Source organism: Cydia strobilella, chromosome 11 (genome assembly GCF_947568885.1).
Source record: "Cydia strobilella chromosome 11, ilCydStro3.1, whole genome shotgun sequence".
NCBI lineage: Eukaryota > Metazoa > Arthropoda > Insecta > Lepidoptera > Tortricidae > Cydia > Cydia strobilella.
Window position 1 is genome coordinate 9,558,722 of NC_086051.1, and position 21,294 is coordinate 9,580,015.

A 21,294-nucleotide genomic window follows, 5' to 3' on the forward strand; every position below is an offset into this window, starting at 1 on the left:
GATAACGGAAGCTGTTTCACCTACTCATAAAGACACTGCTAAGTCTTCAGCTAAAACGCACCTGATTTATTTTTAATGACATTTCTTATTCCTTGTTTAGTCTGTGCTGCGGAAAAGTGGCAAAAAATAAGTACTAATCGGATCTCTCTTTTACACTAGGTTACTCTATGTATATCACTAGCGCCGATTATTTCAAATAGTACGCCTACACACTTACTCATAGTACAACAGAAATTGACATCATTTACTTACTATTTATTTCCTACTCCGGCTGTGGTGGACTTATTATTTGATTTTTAGTACAATGGATTCAGCTTTACGTGAGCAAGTTATGATAAATCAATTCGTTTTAGCAGCAGGATGTGCCCGAGAACAAGCTAAACAACTACTTCAAGCTGCACATTGGCAATTTGAGGTAAATTTCCTAGTATATGTAAACAAACAGTAATCATGAAATGGCTGCTACATAATTTGACGAAGTGTTTTGCAATAGCCTTGATTTGATATAGATGTATTAATGGTGTCGCCCTGATTGTTTATTTTTGTGATCCACTTAACAGCGAAAATAGAGCATTAACCCAATAGGAATATTCCTCTAATCACACCTGCATTACTCGATCTGTATAATTATGTTGATGAATGAAATGATACGCAATAAGTAGGTATGTAGGTAGGTGTATTCATGGCGACTGACAATGTTATGTTTGATAACAAATCGGTAAATGTTTATCATAAATCTTATTTTATGCAGTTTTCTTTGACCCAAAATTATACTGTTAATCTGTTTTACTAGTCCACTTATAATAATTTCGAGGTCATAATTATAAAATGCACGTTCCTCGCCATTTATCTGCTTTGTAGGTTAAAAAACATTGGAGTATAATTTGAATAAGAGTTAATACATAATTACATACCCACAAAGATAAACGAATATATTAATAAAAAGCACAAGGAGCCATTATTTGTTATATTACATTTGTATGTAAGTACAAATATAAATATAAACATCAATTACAGAGATATGAATAGAAAAGCACAATTATATCCCGCTTTCTGCCTAGTTATGAGGGATAGTTTTCAACATATAACAATAAAATATTGTTAAAAATAATATAAATAAAAAAATTAAATTAAATTCATTTATTTCAGACATTGTCCATATTTTGTTAGTTGTTAAATAAAACTTATAACTATGGTTAACTTAAATAACTATCTTAGGTGCTAAAAATATGTCAACCAAGCTAAAAAGATGTTTATTAGGCGTCAAGAGACTTTAAAATACCTTAGGAATAAGTAATTAAAAACAATAAATTTAATCAAAAGAAAGCAAAAAAAAACGGTCAAGTGCGAGTCGGACTCGCGCACGAAGGGTTCCGTACCATTAAGGATTTGCCACACTGGATGCGTTCTGCGGGCAGCGGTCAGGTCAAACCCGCATTATGTATGAACAGCATTGACAGCAGCCATTGAAGTTTGACCTGACCGCTACCAGTAGAACGCATCCAATGTGGCAAATCCTTAACGCTCAAAAGCGGCAAAAAAACCACGTTTGGTTGTATGGGAACCCCACTTAAATATTTATTTTATTCTGTTTTTAGTATTTGTTGTTATAGCGGCAACAGAAATAACATCATCCGTGAAAATTTCAGCTGTCTAGCTATCACGTTTTTTGAGATACAGCCTGGTGACAGACAGACAGACAGCGGAGTCCTAGTAATAGGGTCCCGTTTTTACCCTTTGGGTAAGGAACCCTAAAAATCAGGTATTGCATACTAATCTCTGTTGTTTTGCTTACAGACGGCACTATCAATATTCTTCCAAGAGGTTGCCATACCAGCTGGGGCAAATGGCATTGCTGCACCTTTTCGTCAGGTATGTACATCTTAATTGTTTAAATTTTGTGAGGCCCCATGTCATACATATATATTACTCTGTATGTATAGTCACATACAAAACTACAGTAGAGCCCGCATAATACGCCATTTAACGCCGGTTCCTGCAACTTTAGGCCTGTTTTCATACATTTTTTAGGTAGGTATTATCTATCTTCTATCTATATATATATATTACTGATGGATGATAGGTGCTCAACTGTAGTAATTTAGTGTTGTAAATATACCATAGTACTAGTTGTAATTTAAATGTAATTAACTTTCATGGCGCATTAGTTTTATACTGTAAAGTCATGTAAATGTGTTTTCAATAAAATAAAATAAATAAAAATAAAAATTACGCGAGGCCGATTTTTGTTCATCCCATCAGATCTACAGTTATGGTTCGATTTTAATAAATTATATGTCATTAGATTCGTCTCATGCTACAGATTTGCAATAAGCTCTTAGTTTTTTGATTTTTTTCCGAAAAAGTACTAAAAAGTTAATTTGAAAAAATGTACCACATGACCTTTGTTCTGACTTGAGATTGAATTGAACTCAAACCTATGTCCAATGTATGTAAGGTATCCAATCCATTCAAATATTTGTTTTGAGACTGTAACATGCATACACCACACTAAAAATTATATTAAAACACCATAAAATTTTATTATTGTGTTTGACAATATGTCAGACATGTGTCATCCACATCGTACTCATCAAAATGACACATGTTTATTTTATTGTTGCTTTGGCACATAGAAGGTAGGATCCTATAGAAGTAGCGTACCGCGTGCGCCCGTGAGGGACAGAATTTGTAGCCCACCAGGCCACCATAAACCATACAAATCGGTGGGGAAAAGCATCTATATTTACTTCAAAAAGCACGTACGGCGAGGTTTGTTCTTATGAGGATGTTAAATGATGTCGGATCTTTAAGGTAAACGGTCAGCCAATGGGGTTGGCAACTGTCAAAGGTTTGCAGAGATGGCGCCATCATAGCTTGCCCCTTTTTCTATAAGATTTGGCTTAAAGGGCTGGCATCCAGGGTATTAAAAAAACAAAAATTTGACACAATTCTAGGGATTGACAGGGCAAGCTATGCTGGCGCCCTCTGTTAATTATTTCGACCGGCCAACCCCATTTTCCGCATCGGTCCGCGCCCTTGGTGCAGTGCGGCGTATGTGCGATCGTGTGTAAAATCCGTAACAGACTACCGCACCGCACCGCGATCTTGGTGCGCCACACCCATAAGTGAGAGCGAGAAAGAGAATATCTCGAAAAGCCGTATTGGTGCGGTCAAAATATCTCTTTCTCGCTCTAACTTATAGCTGCGTCCTTAACATATATACAGTGACAACCTTGCACACTATCGATACGTGCGCCGCACCGCACCAAGGCTGCGGTGAGGTGTGGTAGTCTCTAACGGCTTTTACGATAGTCTGTTAAATACGGCTATAATATTTCTTTCTCGCTCTAACTTATAGCTGCGTCGTTAACGTACGTACGGTGACCACCTTGCGCACTATCGATACGTGCGCCGCATCGCACCAAGGTCGCGGTGAGGTGTGGTAGTCTCTAACGGCTTTTAAGTACGGTTAAGTCTGTTAAATACGGCTATAAAGCGGCTAACACATTACCGCACCGCACCAAGGTGACGCACCCATAAGTAAGAGCGAGAAAGCAATATCTCTTTCTCGCTCTTACTTATAGGTGCATCGCACAATGACCAGTGCGTTGCGGTAATGTATTAGGCGCTTAAGGTGGGCTGCCGTACGCCGAGAGCGAGAAAGAGATATTTTGACGGTACCAAGGTCGCGGTCCAGTCGTTGTACATACTTTCAAAAAAGTAAATAAAAAAAACTAAGCCGCGAACTTCAGTCACAGATTAATAAATAGTTACTACGTAACAGATACCTCATTCCCATTCAAAAGCGAAAATACCTACGCTATAATAGCCTACAAAATCTTAATAATAATACCTGCTGCTCAGGACGAGAAGAAATGTACCATAAGTACGCGCACAAAGAGTCGAGACTGCCTTGCTCGCCGTGCGAGTCACGTGCCAACGCGTCATCGTAAGAATGCGCTAGGGTTGTACTGTTACTTATGTTATTATTGTAATAAAACGAATTTTGCGAATCAACCATATTTTTTATTAGTCAATCAAATATTTAAAAACAACACTTATAATACCTGACTCAATAAACTCCTTAATTTACGATTTACCTACTTATGTTCAAAGAAATAAATGATGACAAAATTCATAAAGATAGATTTAAAATACTACTCACCTTTCTTCGTCTCTCGGAAATGAAAAAAAACAACAAATTTTGCTTTGTTTTTTGAGTTTTACACCCATCTACTGCACAATAATTACGTGATTTCGGCATTTCGAAGCGTAGGCGCGGGAAACGTGCGGTGCGATCGCTCAGGCGGGCGTTCGGCGGCCCTCTGTCGGTTTTATCGTCGACGATACGCCGAGCGGTAGGCATATAGCGCGTGGCCTTGAGCGAGTGAAGGAGGCCTGCTTCAGTCTGCTCCCGATCGATGTCTGCTTGCGACGTCAGGTTTTAAAAGCAAAAGGGTTTGTTGCGCAATAATTAACTGTTGAAACACTACCAATAAAGTTGGAGCTGTTAATGGAGGTATTTCCTTTCATAGGTAAGTATAATTTGTCCTTAAATATCTGTTATTAATTAAAACACTATTTATTTCATTATTTTCATCAAAACAGTAGCGGACGATTGTGTGCCAACGCTAGCTTTCCATTGCGACTTTAATTTGACGAGCCAGACTTGGCGTGCGTTCAAAACTAGCGATGTAAAAATAAGCTATTCAAACTGTCGAGTCACGCTCAAGGCCGATTTCTCATATTTTCTGTCAAAAGTAAGAATAGTGCTGTACACTGCGATTTTCTTACTAGATTATTAAAATCGATTTTGAAAACAGACGAAATGATAATTACGTTCTTATATTATTATGCAGCTATATAATGTACGTAGTGCAAAGCAAATATTATTAACAAACAGGTTATGGTTACTTCTATACTGCAATTTTGTTTTAGTTTTCCGAATGATCCTAATATTAAAAATAAATGGATTGAAGCAACTGGTCGTAAAAAATGGTTTCGTACGCAAAATGTTACACGCTCGGTCTCTCTACAAATGGCTGAACTCTTTCCTTCTATCTTGATATAGTTCTGTGATTTTTATTTTAAAATTTAATTCGGGCAACAAGACCCATATTACATATACCTTATAGACTGACATACGTATAAATTTCATAAACTTAAAAACTAAACACTACTTTGGCAATAGAACGGCGTGGCTCCGTTGAATCGTCAACGTGAATTATCATTTCCTCTGTCGGTTCTTATCGATATTTTAGAATCGATGCCGTGTTCTAATCGATCTGTGAATCGATGCTTTTGAATCGTTTCGCGCGGCTTATGTTTCGCATCACTAAATTACGCTCGTGACGTCAAAGTACCTACGCAAAATGTTACACGCTCGGTCTCTCTACAAATTGCCGAGCTCTTTTCTTCTATCTTGATATAGTTCTGTGGTTCGTGAGGTACAGCCTGGTGACAGACAGACGGACAGCGGAGTCTTAGTAATAGGGTCCCGTTATTACCCTTTGGGTACGGAACCCTAAAAAGGATTATGCTGCCATACATGAAACTGTCAATACATGAATATGTCTTTCTCTTACCCCTGGTCGCTCGGTTTCATGTCTATAACTACGTGTATATACTAAGTCTATTATTAGGTCAGAGGGTCTACCGCGAAAACCGAAATTCGCAAATTGCGGGGATCTTTCTCTTTTACTCCAATGAAGGCGTAATTAGAATGACAGAGAAAGATGCCCGCAATTTGAACTTCGATTTTCGCGGTATAGCCCAGACACGGAATGTCACGGAATGTTTGTAAAATGTTTGTAAACTTCAGTCTCATGAATAATAGGAAAAAGATAATTAAATATAAATCATACTCTAGCCCTATGAAATTTTAGGCATGGGAGCCAAATGACAAGAAGGCATCCTATCCACGAAATCTTGATTTACCGTATCATATCGCGGTCGCGTATCATGATTTTTTGTTTAGAAAGATGCGAAAAGATAGACAATAATTATGTCTTTTTTGCATCAAAACTAACGATCACAAAACACGCTGGTAGGTGCTACGAGACCGAAATATAATACGCTAAAATTATAAAAACGTGTCGCCATTTTATAAGAAACTAGCTTTTGCCCGCGACTTCGTCTGCGTGGAATTAGTAATTTGGGTATCTTAATTCTTAAACAAATCTGCTTTTTAATCCATCCTTTTTTCACCCCCAAATTGGTCCACACTATACATTTCCACCCCATTTTTTACACCCTTAAAGGATGATTTCGGGGATAAAAGTTATTTTATATCATTTCCCACAGCTCAAACCATCCCCATACCAAGTTTCATCTAAATCGGTTGAGCGGTTATTGATTCCCCATACAAATTTCCACCCCCCTTTTCACCCCCTTGAGGGGTGACTTCTGGGATAAAATGTATCCTATGTCCTTCCCCGGGACTCAAACTATCTGTATACCAAATTTCAACTAAATCGGTTTAGCGGTTTAAGCGTGAAGAGGTAACACACAGACAGACAGACAGATAGACTTTCGCATTTATAATATTACTAGCTTTTGCCCGCGACTTCGTCTGCATGGACTTAGTAACCGCAGCTAGAGTAAGAATAGCGCCTGGAAAAATTCTCATAGCAATCTAAATTTAAGCATATTATGCACACAAATTAGCAGGCACTTCGTTAATTTTATCTCAATTCCACCCCGCTTTTTACTTTCTTAAGGGATGATTTTCGGGATAAAAACTATCCTATGTCCTTCTCAGGGACTCATTATCTCTATGCCAAATTTCATCTAAATCGATTCAGCGGTTTAAGCGTGAAGAGGGAACACACAGACATACAGACAGACAGACTTTCGCATTTATAATATTAGTATGGAGTATGGATTAGTATAGTATCATATTCTGTGGGTATAGTCAGCATCAAATAGATAGTGACAGCCAGTGATTCATCTGAAGACGTCACATTTCCTGATTTCATTAAGCGTTCAGTCTTAGGCTGCCTGGAGCTTGGGAGCTGCTTAGGCTACAGGAGCGGAGCGAGGTGGCGGAGCGATGAAGCGACGAAAAATCTCCGATTGCTGGATTTTTTTCCCTCTTACCGCTCCGCTCCAGTGGACAGGCAACCTAACTTTTAGAACCATACTTTAGCGGCGTGTTGACGCTGCAACGGGCCTCTAGTTATTATATATTACACACCTTGCATCGTCGTACAATGTTAGCAACTGTATGCGGGTAAACAAATTGGGACTAACCATGCTGTACTAATATTACACAATGGGATGCGATTCAGGCGACACCTCCGCCTGTCCCGATAAGTTTGTAGCCCTGACTAAGCGGTCAGCTAATTGGTTCCTACCTACCTACACTTAGATTTCATTCGCTCATTATCTGCTGCGGTGTTTTGATTTGTTTTAAGTTTCAATTGTTGTGAGTTATTAAATTCTTACCTTCATTTGTGTTAGCGTTAGTTCAGTGATGCCAAAAATTAAAAGAAAAGCATTATCACTGCAAGAAAAGTAACCATATTAAAATCTAGCTAAAATAAATAATTACTTTAAGTAAAACAGAAATTATATTGTTATTTAAAAAGTGGGTTCTACTGTACCTAGTCGGCTCATAAGTTCTGTCATATACATAGTATCAAATAAAATCAAAAGTTTAAGTTTATTCCGTATAATTTGTACAGCGTTTGAAAGCTTATAAACTAGAGAATCTAAATGTATAACATTTATTCAAAATGACCGCCATAATTATCTACACAGGCTTGAAGTCTTCGTGGCCAGTCGTCAATGGATTCACGCACCACTTTCATGTCGATATTGGCCACTGCCGTAGCAAGAGATTTTTTCAGCGAGTCTAGATTTGCATGAGGTTTTGAGCACACCTTTTCCTCTAAATACTGCCATATTTTATAGTCTAAAGGATTAAGATCTGGGCTAGAGGAGGGCCAATCTTCATGCCGTATAAAGTCGATTTTATTGGAGGCGAGCCAGGCTTGTGTAGACTTTGCCTTATAGGCTGGAGCAGAGTCCTGCTGGAAAACCCAATGCTGGTTTAGAAACATCGTATGGGATAGTGGTTTCACAATATTAGTCAACACCGTGTCTTGGTACACTTTGGCACTAGTTTTTACTCCTTTCTCACAAAAATGCATACTAGTGACGCCCGCATAAGAAACTCCCAGCCAAACCATCACCGATGAAGGGTGATGACCTCTTTGAATACGGGGAATGCTATTAGACGCTTCTTTACTATTGCGAGCGTACACTCTATCATTTTGTTTATTACAGTTTTCTTCTATGTCAAAAATTTTCTCGTCCGAAAACAGTATACAACGGTGCTTATTTTTAGCGTACTTCTTCAATAAAGCTTTAGATCTTTTAAGCCTTAAAGCTTTAAGCCGACCATTGAGAAGATGGCCAGTTTTTCGTTTATAAGCACGAAGTCTCAGGTCTTGATTAAGCACTCTTTTCACCGTGTTTTTGCTCAAACCCATCTGGAGGGCCATAACTTTTTGTTTCCTAGCGGGATTTCTGGCAATGCGTGCCCTAATTGCTTGTACAACCGCTGGAGTCCTAGCTGTACGCGGACGACCGCTTCTTTTCTTGTCATTTAAACTAGAGACCTCACTGTATCTTTCTATGGTACGATACACAAATCTTAGAGAGAATTTTAAATTTTCAAGTAGCTTAAAAATTTTAGTCAGCGAGTGACCACAACGATATAGTGCAATTATTGCGGTACGGCTATCTTTAAGCGTCCACTCCATGTTGAAGAAAACAGAAAATTGCAAAATTATACTACTCAAATATTTAATAAAGATTCGAAATTCAAATGCAGAACGGTTTTTGTTTTAGGAGTTCCAAATTTAAATTTTAAAGGCCAGTGACAGAACTTATGAGCCGACTAGGTATATGTCATACTTTTATGGCTCTACTAATAAGATATCAGAGATCAGGCATTTTAGCGCTTCATAGTGTAAGATATTGCAGGTGAGTGTACAATGCTAAAGTTAAAATATAAATAAAAAAGTTAAAATGTCTGAAAAAGATAATATGAGGTTCCAGCAGGTGAAAAATAATTATTTGTTAAAGACTAAAAAAATAAAGAATGCTATAGGAAGTTTTTACCCAAATAATATATATTCAAATTCAGAGAAATGCTATTAACTTTTTAAAATACAAAACTGACTGACTGATTAACACAAACCAATGACAATAAACTGCTTATTGATTAATTGATGTTACATTAAAATGGCCCCAATGCCCATTTTTCCTTAGGCACTTTTTGTATGAAAATCTTGGTCCTCAGTGTATAACAATTAAATATCAAATTTAGCGAGTAGACTACTTATAGGGCTGTTACTACTGTCCGCGCGCGAATTCCCTGCACGGCTGAGGAATGTTAGGAATGTTGGGCGTCATGACAAGAGTGGTGTCGTTTTGTACGTACGGGTGCGCCGCGCGCCCCCCCCCTCCCCCCCCCCCCCCCTCCACCTCCGAATACACGGAATTGGCGCGCGGACAGTAGGAGCAGTTTTATTTTCCGATTACAACAAAACCAAAACTGTATTGTGACCCGTTCCAGCAATTGATGACGCCCTGCAACACCCCAGCGACGCCCCCCAACTTCCCGGACGCGCTGGCCGCGTTCTCGCGGCTGTCGACGACGGGCAGCCCGGCGGGCGGCGCCGGGCCGGCCGCCGCGCCGCCCGTGTCGCCGCTGGCCACGCACCCGCCGCCCCCGCCGCAGGTGCAGATGCAGATGAACGCGTTCCCCGGATCACCCAACTCGCAGAACAATTATGCACCACTCTCCTGCTCCACCGCAGTAAGTCATTTCAGATAAGTTTTAGGTTTCGCACCATTATGTGCCGATTCCCTCTTTGTGATTCATATTTTTCATTCATGTGAAAGTAAATTGTGACATTATCTATAAAAAGGGACCTTGCTGTCGATGGCTCTTACGCCATTAACTACAATGAATACAATAGTAGGTTAAACTTTTGGATTCTGACTCACCCCGCTTCGCTGGGTTTGATTTCCAATTTAGCAATTAAGTTTCTGTGAATAAGTGAACATTCAATCTTGCTTTCTATAGTGCCTACTGTCTATACACCCTGGCAGTACCTAGTGGAACTCAGGTTTGGTGCAACATAGGCATACGCTGTTGTAATCATCCAACTCGTCTTAATGACTGATGATCAAAACAGCGTGTGCCTATGTTGCACTAAACCTGAGTTCCACTAGGCACTGCCAGGGTTTAGCATCAGCTTTATCTTGGGTACTGCTCTCCCAAATGCTCATCAAGACGTGTCGGATGATCAAAACAGCGTGTGCCTATGTTGCACCAAACCAGAGTTCCAATAGGTACTGCCAGGGTCCAGCATCAGCTCTATATTGGGTACTGCTCTCCCAAGTGCTCATCGAGACTAGTTGAATGACTAAAACAGCTTATGCCTATGTTGCACCAAACCTGAGTTCCACTAGGTACTGCCAGGGTAAATAGCCACTATAGACAGCAAGATTGAATGTTCACTTATTTACAGAAACTTAATCGCTAAATTGGAAATCAAACCGAGCGAAGCGAGGTGAGTCAGAATTCAGAATTTTAACCTACTATTATATTCATCGTAGTTAATGGCATAAGCGCCATCGACAATAAGGTCCCTTTTTATAGATAATGTCACAAATCACTTTGGTTGCCACAACATACCAAAAACAACCTACATCATTTTGTCGGGTTATTTGTTACCCACCATAAACCATACTAAATTTATGGTGGGGAATAAAAAAAATGTGAGACTGTGACAAGGACAAACAGTAATAGTGCTTTCTCTGCTACTCCTACTGAAAGTTCCATAAGTACATCTCGTTCGGTTATCTGGCCTTTTCCCAAACCTCTATGTTTTACCCCTACTACATATTTGCAGGTAGTAGGTAATATGAGAATCTTCGGAAATAGGTACCTGTAAAACCTGTTACGGAAAGCTAAAGATGCAAAAACAATTAATTTAATTGACAATGATGTGTTTCAGGTCTGCAGTGAACACATGCCAAGATAAATTTGAAAGTAGTAGTTTAGGAGCATCTATAATTTATTTTTCTAATGGTGCGCATTGTGAGCTGTGGAATTGTGTACGAAAATGTTTACTTTACGAGACTTCCTGCTGCTGTGCGCTCGCGTACTATCGGGGTGTTGTAGTCAATCATGTTAAATATATTATAAAATATTGTATCTTTATTATATACAGTTGTTTCAGAAACAATATGCACAAGAACATCCTATTTAATTATTGTGTTACAGTTTTTGGTAATCAAAATTTATACCTGTGATCCTAATAATATTTTGGTATTGTACAATACATATATGAAATCATATTATAATTAATTACTGTATAATAAGGTAAAACGTTTGAAATCAATGTTAATATTTTATTTGGTAAGTGTTATACTGTCGAACATTTTTTACACAAGTGTAATCACTGTTTAGAAAACATTGGATGCAACAGAGTGTATGTAGTAAATGGATAAGCTGCATTTCGCAAAAGACAATACTAAATGCTGTAATCAAAAACAATGCAATATAAAGAAAGTGGGATGTTAATAGTCTCTTACTACCACCTACACCTACACAGTTAATGATATCTGCATAATTCTCAGATTTGAAATAATTTTATAAGTAGCATTGTACAATTTTAGGTTATAGGTAGCCTGTACAATTTTAGGTTTCTTATTAGCAATTTATATACATTCATTACAATTTTACATATTAATAATAAATTTAACATAACATAACAGATAGGTTACCTTATATACCAGTTCATCTTTGACTTCTAATTTCAAATTGTTATGCTCAATTAATATTCGTTTTGGCGATTATATAATGTACTATACTATACTACGTAACGTAGTTATACTTGTAAATGTTTTAGATCATAGCTTTGAAACAGATCTTATAATAATTAAAATAGGTACTTCCTGTTAATTTATATATTTTGATATCTTATGTTTATAAGATTCATTCTAAATTAGTCAATGTGTTGAAGATCATGAGTGTAAAAAACCTAAAATTATCAATATTTTCTTTTATCGATTATAAAAGGTACCTACCTATGTAAAAGAAGTTTTACTTGTTTTCCAGTTCCAGAACGTCTTGACGTTCACACTATGTTTACCTCATTCGCTACTTAAGTGGCAAGCACTAGCATTTCACGTTTTCATAGATAGTTTATGTCGCTCCCACGACCAAGACCGATCTCGACTTCGCTACGCTCGAGAATCTCGAGATACAATTTTGGAATGTTACGCTCTTGTTCGGATCGCAATATAAGCACGAGGAGTTAACAACAATGTCGTCCTGTCCTGTGTCCTGTCGACAAAGACAGTGTCTTGTTAACAAAATAAATATATCTGAAAATAGAGTCCCCGGCAGCTCGGCCGAATTACACCTTCCCATACAAACAGTTTCGTTCTCATTTCAAAACTACGTGTTGGTTGTAATTAAACTTTGCACATACAATGACATGAGGTATATATAGGTCTGTAATTAGTTTATATAGTTCTAGTATATAAAACAAACGAAATAGAGCATAAACGAGTTTTGTATGAAAAACTTAAATTCGCTGTTTTTCTTTACTATGGTATCTGAAACTACATAAACTAATTACAGACCTAGATATACCTTATCCCATTGTAAGTACAAAGTTTCAGAGCAATCTAGCTAGTCGTTTTAAAATGAGAGCGTAACTACGTTTGTATGGAGAACTGAGCTTGTCGCGGACTTAAAATGTCGAAATACTTAATTAATTTTTATGTCGATTTACAACAAATAATAAATAAATAGGTGTAATTCGAACCTCATCATCATCATCATCATCATGTCAGCCGATAGACGTCCACTGCTGGACATAGGCCTCCCCCAAGGCTCGCCACTCCGACCGATCCTGTGCCGCTCGTAACCACCGAATTCCCGCGACCTTCACCAGGTCGTCGCTCCATCTCGTTGGAGGCCTACCGGCAGCTCGTCTTACGGTACGCGGACGCCACTCCAGAACCTTCCGGCCCCACCGGCCATCAGTTCTGCGAGCAATGTGCCCCGCCCACTGCCACTTAAGGTTTGCAATTCTGCGAGCTATGTCGGTGACCCTAGTTCTACTGCGGATATCATCATTTCTGACTCTATCACGCAGAGAAACTCCGAGCATAGCTCTCTCCATTGCCCTTTGCGTAACCTTGAGCCTTCTTATGAGGCCCATCGTTAGCGCCCACGTCTCAGATCCGTATGTCATCACTGGCAACACACACTGGTCAAAGACTTTTGACTTAAGACACTGCGGCAATTTGGACGAAAAGATACTGTGGAGCTTCCCGAACGGTGCCCAACCGAGTCGGATTCGACGATTGACCTCTTTCTCGAAGTTGGACCTACCAAACTGGACTGTTTGTCCTAGGTATACATAATCGTCAATAACTTCGAGCGCAGAGCCTCCGATTAATACGGGAGTTGGCACAACATGGACGTTAGACATGATCTTCGTCTTGTCCATGTTCATGTTCAGACCAACTCGTTCAGATACTCTGCTGAGATCAGCGAGCATCGCACTGAGGTCCTCCATGGTCTCAGCCATGACTACGATATCATCGCCAAACCGAAGGTGAGTGATGTACTCGCCATTTACATTGATGCCTCGTCCTTTCCAGTCCAGAACCTTGACGGCATTCTCCAATGCAGCGGTGAACAGCTTTGGGGAGATTACATCTCCTTGTCTGACTCCCCGCTGCAATGGAATAGGCTTCGAGCTCTGGCCCTGTAATCGGACGGACATGGTGGCGTTTTCGTACAAACACATCAGCACTTCGATATACCGGTAGTCAATTTGGCACCTTTGGAGAGACTGCAGCACAGCCCAAGTCTCGATCGAATCGAAGGCTTTCTCGTAGTCCACAAATGCAAGGCAAAGGGGGAGGTTATACTCCTCAGTCTTCTGTATAACCTGCCGCAACGCATGTATGTGGTCTACGGTACTATAGCCTTTACGGAAACCTGCTTTTTCGGGAGGCTGGAAGTCGTCAAACCTGCGTGCGAGACGGTTCGTGATGACTCGAAAACAGCTTGTAGACATGGCTCAGAAGTGAGATGGGTCTATAATTCTTCAGTAAGGTGTTATCACCTTTTTTGAAGAAGAGCACCACTACACTTCTGTTCCACGCTTGCGGCGTTTTTCCTTCGCGCATGACGGAACTAAACAGCGTCTGAAGGGCCTTAAGGACTGGTTTACCACCCGCCTTCAGGAGTTCGGCCGTAATTCCGTCATCACCTGGGGCTTTGCCATTCTTAAGCTGTTTGAGAGCCATACTAATCTCGTACAGGCTGACGTCCGGGATATCTTCGGTATAGTGTCGAGTTAGTTAGTCTAGCTAGATCCATGACGGGTGCTCGGGTTGTTGTGTATAACTGTCCATAGAACTTCTCGACTTCTCCCAAGAGCTCAGGTTTGGATGAGATGATCCTGCCGTCGTCGGTCTTCATTCGAACCTATCATAATAATAATAATACATTAATTTATTTCAATCAACTTAGGATCATAATATATTACATTATAATTATTACATAAAATCATTATATTACATGAAATAAAACTATGAAAACGGATTATATCGCGTATATTGAATTTATAATACATCCCGACGTTTCGAACTCTTTACAGCGTTCGAAACGTCGGGATGTATTATAAATTCAATATACGCGATATAATCCGTTTTCATAGTTTTATTTCATGAGTAACTATCGCGGTAACCGAAGACAATATCATTATATTACAGTTAAGATTAAATTAAAGTTAAATTGACTAAAATTACATTAAAATAAATTAAATTAAATCCTACTACTATTAAATTAAAAACTACTCTAAAACGATAAGAGCCTTAGATGTATGTAGCCTATGTGATCTTTGCCAACTGTTCGGTTTTGCGCTACGACAACGAAACGCTAGGTATGTCGCACTAATATGCAAGTGATAGAGAGACAATAGCGTTTCGTTTAGTTTTCTACAAACGATTATCATCTTGGCTAGGCCCCAAGGCCCCCTGGGTTCAAATGTCGGTAACGACATTATTTATTTGTGTCATGAGCACGGATATTTGTTCCTGGTTCCTGAGTCGGGTGCCTAAGTACACGCAACACCAAATATCGCAACACTCACGACACCGATTTGTGATTTTTTTCTCTTTCAAATAACTAGGTATTTATTTGGTGACCTAGGTAATTGTTTTTATCGCGGAAATCCTCATTCTCAATGCAAACGAAGCCGCGGAGGCTAGTCAATATGTATAAGTGACGTATACATAAGTGTACCTAGTAAAGCCCCCCATTCACACCTACAATGCAGTCCGCCTCGCAGGACTGCGGAGTAGGATATAGCTCACACACTTCCTACATTGCAGTCCTACCTACCAGAGGACCTACCACAACAGATGAAAATCGAAATTTCGCTATCTGCCTCCCTATCGCTCTTGCAGGAGAGGCAGATAAAGAAATTACGCTTTTCGTTTTTCGCGGTAGACCCTCGTGTCGGTGCTCATGTGAGTATTACATTCTTTTTTTTATGAAATAGGAGGCAAACGAGCAGACGGATCACCTGATGGTAAGCGATTACCGCCGCCCATGGACACCCGCAACACCAGAGGGGTTGTAAGTGCGTTGCCGGCATTTAAGATGGGAATACGCTCTTTTCTTGAAGGTTTGAAGGTCATATCGGTCCGGAAATACCGCAGGCGACAGTTCATTCCACAGTTTAGCTGTGCGAGGCAGGAAGTTTCTAGAAAAACGCACAGTTGAGGACTGCCAACCATCTAATTGGTGAGGATGGTAATGTTGTCGCGTAGGGCGATGGCGAAAAGAAGCTGCAGGGATTAATCCGAACAATTCCTCGGAGCACTCCCCGTTATACACGCGATAGAAAATGCAGAGCGAGGCCACATCTCTACGTAGCTCTTTGGTGCTCATGCATTTATAAGATCTATTAATTGTACCTCTGTGATAGCAAGTGATCAATCAAATTTTAGACTTCTGTCATATCAATTGTGTGCAATGTGAAGTAAAACAGATGAAATGAAAAACAATCATTGCTTTCGCGATTTATTTCTTAATGCATATAGGTATTCAACTAATTATTTAAATTTTACAATTAGTATCGTGATCACCTCTGTATTATTGTTATGGTTATACGAGAAACCCAGATTTTACAAGGTAGGCATAGAAATTGCTTTATTCTTCTTACTTCGCAATCGCCATCCTGATAAATAATTCTGTGGCCCTACCGCCCTAGTGAAAAAGGGTACAAAAGTCTCGCGCAGCTTACGGTTACGAGTAAAAGGCCATAAGTGTTACGTGGAACTTACGCCCTTTTACACCTGCGCTGCCCGACACTTGTACCCTTATTCACTAGGGCCACAGAATTAGAATGCTGTTTAATAGCATCAAGATTTCCTGGCCCTAGAAAAAATTGATTTGCACCAATATAAATAATGAGCTGGCCGGGTAGCCAACATGCCAATCGCTTACGTTCCGTAGCGAACGAAACGCCACTGTCGCACTAATTTGGAAGAGTGATAGAGAGAGACTGATTCTCGTATATCTCTAGTGGGAGGTAAATAAATAATGCGGCACGCGGCGTAGGTTACATTACATCAGAAAGTAATTTATGTTAAGTACCTACTAGTTTGAGTCCCAAAACTCAGCAACCTTCTACTAGAAAAATCACCGCGCAACTTCTTTACCAACCGCCTGAAATAAGTGGGTAGACCTGCAGTTAGTGTCACCTCTTCTCATTCTCACCTCCGTTTTTTTATTCTAGCTTATTTTTAAATTGAGCAAGCACTCGAATAGTGTAAGTCGCGCGGAGAGTGAAATGGCAACTACAGGCCAGAGTCAAGCTAAAGAAAGTTGTGAACAACGCGAATCAACGGATTGCTACAAAGCTACGTAGAATCGAAACTTGTTCAGAAAGAAGAATCTATACACTGACTAAAAGCATCAATTTATCCTTAGAGATGTAAAGGGTCTCCAAAGGACTTAAGTATTTAGAAAGGTCTCAAGAAGTAGCAGTGGCGGATTTGCAGCCTTGGCCGACAACTAATTGGTAACAATGCTAAGATGATAACTTCATTAAGCACATTCAACTATTAGTTATGAAATCCTTAAAATAGCATCAAATTCATAAAAACCGGACAAGTGCGAGTCGGACTCGCCCACCGAGGATTCCGTACTTTTTAGTAGGTATTTGTTGTTATAGCGGCAACAGAAATACATCTCCGTCATCATCATCCGTTTTTACCCTTTGGGTACGGAACCCTAAGTCTAGAGCTGTATCATATTAAGTCCAGGAATTATTCATGTGCAATTTCTCACGTTTTCAAGGGCATTTAAATAAAATAATTTTATCTTTTGTATAAAATATTTTATTGTTCAACAATTGGTACCTATAATATTTACACATTCAATTCAATTAATAATGGTTTGATTTAATTATAAAACTGGCAGTCAACTGACTTAATATTTGCAGCGTTAAGCTACATAATTAATATTTTAAAACTGTCAGTTTTCCCCTTCCTTGCCCTTGTATTTCCAAATAATTATAAAGTTGCCTGTGTCATCCCCTAGGGCTTAAGCTTTCTAAATGCTAATATTCATCACAAAAATATAAATTAACCAAGGACAAGAACCAGACAGAGAAAAAAGAATTATTTTCATAATGGATTATCTACTTACAAAAATATTGTTTTTTGTTTCATAACCCGCTTTTATCATAGGTGGCACCAAATATAAACAAAGTAATTACATACACATTATTGGGACTGCTCAGACTCATTACCTAATTAAACCTTACGGCCCGGCCACGACATCGCGCGGCGGCGGCAGCGGCGAGCGGCGGCCATAGGTTGGAGCGAGACACAGCGATCGGACCTTTCGTTCCCACCTATGGCCGCCGCTCGCCGCTGCCGCCGCCGCGCGATGTCGTGGCCGGGCCGTTAGGCCTGAGATACACTTGTAAGTTTTACTGACGTAAGTAGGGACAAAGCTATTTGTTAGAATGAGATAACGATATTAACATCTCATCATCTCTCATTCTGTAGTATAGCTGTGCAGCTATACTACAGAATGAGAGATGAGTAAGTATGGACACCCCTACTTACGTAAGTAAAACTTACAAATGTGTCTTGGGCCTTATTATGCTAGATTAACACTTTATTCTACAATAGAAAAATTTTAATAATTTTTTCACCTCAGCAACTCGAACAAGCCTACTTTCGTCACTCCCTAGAGTGAAACAAAGTAGCTTTTTAAGTTAGTGAAGGCCATGAACTGCCACTTCATACTTTTATTACTTTTTTTTGTCTGTATTATTCTGTGTAATTCGAAATACATTCTACTGAGGTGAAAAATTATGTGTGCAACACGAGAGCAAAGTTATTTTACATCTCGTGTTTTTGAGTCCCTCGCTACGCTCAAGATTCTAACTTAGAATCACTCGCTTCGCTCGTGATTTAATTATAGAGGCTTTCGCTATCTCGGGACTCAAAATAAACACTCGCCAGAAAAACCAACTTTCCTCTCTTGTTGCACAAATAACTATTTCCAAAGATAGATATAACTCCGTAATAGATGGATACAGTCGAAAAAACGTGCCTCGAAAATGACGAAAATTTGATTCTCGATTAGATGTCGCCACTACCTTTGGCCTACTCTCGTATAGAGGGCGTTGACGGTTTCGTTTGTTATTTAACAATTTTAACGCATATCAATGAAAGAACATGGGTCAAAATAATTAATGCAAATTAAAAAAATCATTTATCCATATTTAAATACATTTTATCGTATTTTTATAAATTTTTATTTTTAGTTTTGAAGTGTGTTGATAGATGGCAGTGAATTTACTGTGGTTACAAAATTTACTATGACAGTACCGCTCTATAATATTATATCCCCTTTGCTATTTCCTACTTGCAAAATCTACATGCATCAAAGTATCAGATTCTATTGAACTATGTTAGATCATTTATATTGCTTCACATGATATAAAAAGTAACATAGTCAGACCAGGACCAAGCTAACTCTGCATGGCATTTGCAATGAGAGTGTGGCAATGTCATCAATAATGTCAAATTTCTATTATGAAAATATATCATGAACCTTTAAACAAGCAATTCTTGTATATTTAATATTTTGGGGATCTCAGAAACGGCTCTAACAATTTTGATGAAATTTGCTGTATGGGGGTTTTCGGGGGCGAAAAATCGATCTAGCTAGGTCTTATCTCTGGGAAAACGCGCATTTTGAGTTTTTATATGTTTTCCGAGCAAAGCGACCAAACAACAAGTGTTTGTGTTTCAAGTAATTAAACTGAAGAAAATGGCCTGTAAAAATGGACCACTAATTGAACACAAGGTCTTACTGTGATTAAACCTAGTTCAAATATACATCATTTCAGCCATAGAAGACATTTTTTTAGGTATATGAACAAAAGTTTCAAAGTAACTAGCTAATTCATCAATAGTGACATCACATGGTGGATTCAGGGCCTCCTGGGAACAAGAGGGGCCGGATCTACCTTTGTCCATTGCGGATTCTCTGCTCTGAATACTGTTGCAAGGTGACTCTTTTTTCCACCATTTTGTATCATTGCTTGATGATGCAATTGCAGCATTGTCCCGTTCAGAAGATATTCTCAATTGATTGCAGTTTTGCACTAGGGCACACAAGACAGAATTTTCCGAATTTACACCTATTAATGGAGTCACTATTTTATTAGGATATGAACAGCAGTTGTGAGATTCTTCAATATCTTTACAATAGTTTTGTAGCAATTTCAAGACTGGTTTTTTAAGAATTTTGTTGGTATTTTTCTTTTTGCAGATTGACATGGAACTTTTGTTTATTTGGGTTGAGCAGTGGCACCTTAATGTTTGAGTGCTTCTTGAGAGCAAATGTCTTCGTTGCTGTGGCTGTGAGTGAAAAAATGGGTTAGCATCAGTATTGTTTTTGCTTTTCACAGGTTGAATTTCAAGTTTCCCCATTTCCACTGGTAGTGATATGTCTTCTTTAGCCATTATGCAAACTGCAAATAGAAAAGCTTAAGGTAATACCACGTACAAAAAACACATTGGTTATGTGATGAAACATTTCAAATTTATAAATTCAGTTTAATTTTGTCAGCATGGCGGATTTCGCTAATCTAGTAAACATGACATGAATTTGTGAAAGTGAGGTCGAGTATGTGTGAAATAAATGGATGAATCTGTCTGTCAATTGCGACAAACAACACGTAAGAAATAGACATCACTGTTTCCCGCGTACTATTTGTCAGGATCATGTATGGCCGATAGTTTTGTAAACATTTGCATACAGTGATTCATACACATGACAATTAAATTTGAATAGCATGCAAGATAAAAATAGTTTATAAGTATTGAGTAAGCAAATACGACTACGAATATCTGTCAACTTCTAGAACAAATCTTACGGATCCGTTTTCTTATCGTGATATTATATTTGTCCAGTCACTTACCGCTTAATCAAAAGGTCGTATAATCTGCCAGCGCTAATTATTACTATAAATAACCACAAAATCAGTGAATAATTAAGGAAATGCAATAATATGAATATCGTACGCTTTGTTTATCACTCCCACAGCCCACAGATTAAGAATCGTTGTTGTTGTTGTTGCGTACAAAGCAAGCTAGCAACATTCATTGAAGATCATAGAATGTAGGATCCTATAGAAGTGGCCTACCGCGTGCACCCGTGAGGGACAGACAGAACATACGCAACGAGTAGATTTGTAGCCCACCATAAACCTAAGCCATAAATCCACCACCGTTGTTTAGTTTTTAAGTCTATAAAATGCATATATAATATATGTTAGTCTGTAAAGGGCCCTCCACACTCGAGCGCGAACGTGAGTGTGGAGTCTAGTTCGCTAATCAGCGAAATCGACTCGACACTCGCGTTCGCGGCTTCGCGCTGCGTAGTCTGGAGCGACTTAAGGTATTTGTAAAGGTTTCGCGGCTTCGCGCCGTGATTCGCGCATGAGTGTGTAGGAACCTTAAAATATACTACAGACTACGCGACGCGAAGCCGCGAACGCGAACAGTGTGAAGTCGATTTCGCTGATTAGCGAACTATACTCTATATTATTTTTTCTTAGTTCAATAGGCCACCGTTTACGAAAAATTAAAAAAGTGACCTTTGAATTGATTGTAATTAACTTGCTTCCTTTCTTTTTAAATATT

The 21,294-nt window shown here is 39.0% G+C and overlaps 2 protein-coding genes across 3 annotated transcripts; one reads left to right on the top strand and one right to left on the bottom strand.

Annotated features, from left to right (window-relative positions):
* The first annotated feature begins 238 nt into the window (after positions 1 to 238).
* Positions 239 to 12,127, top strand: LOC134745503 (UBA-like domain-containing protein 1). Its single transcript, XM_063679547.1, has 4 exons — positions 239 to 415; positions 1,798 to 1,872; positions 9,590 to 9,832; positions 11,040 to 12,127. Exons 1-4 carry the CDS (start codon positions 305 to 307, stop codon positions 11,064 to 11,066), a joined length of 456 nt encoding a protein of 151 aa, XP_063535617.1. The 5' UTR covers positions 239 to 304; the 3' UTR covers positions 11,067 to 12,127.
* A 6,080-nt stretch (positions 12,128 to 18,207) lies between these two features.
* LOC134745186 (uncharacterized) lies at positions 18,208 to 20,724 on the bottom strand. 2 transcript variants are annotated; one of them, XM_063679176.1, is made up of 2 exons: positions 20,674 to 20,724; positions 18,208 to 20,120 (listed from the first exon to the last, which is right to left on the bottom strand). In XM_063679176.1, exon 2 carries the CDS (start codon positions 20,110 to 20,112, stop codon positions 19,474 to 19,476), a length of 639 nt encoding a protein of 212 aa, XP_063535246.1. In that variant the 5' UTR covers positions 20,113 to 20,120; positions 20,674 to 20,724; the 3' UTR covers positions 18,208 to 19,473. The 2 variants fall into 2 exon arrangements, with proteins under 2 accessions (XP_063535246.1, XP_063535245.1); XM_063679175.1 differs by having other exon boundaries at positions 20,571 to 20,709.
* Positions 20,725 to 21,294: the final 570 nt, after the last annotated feature.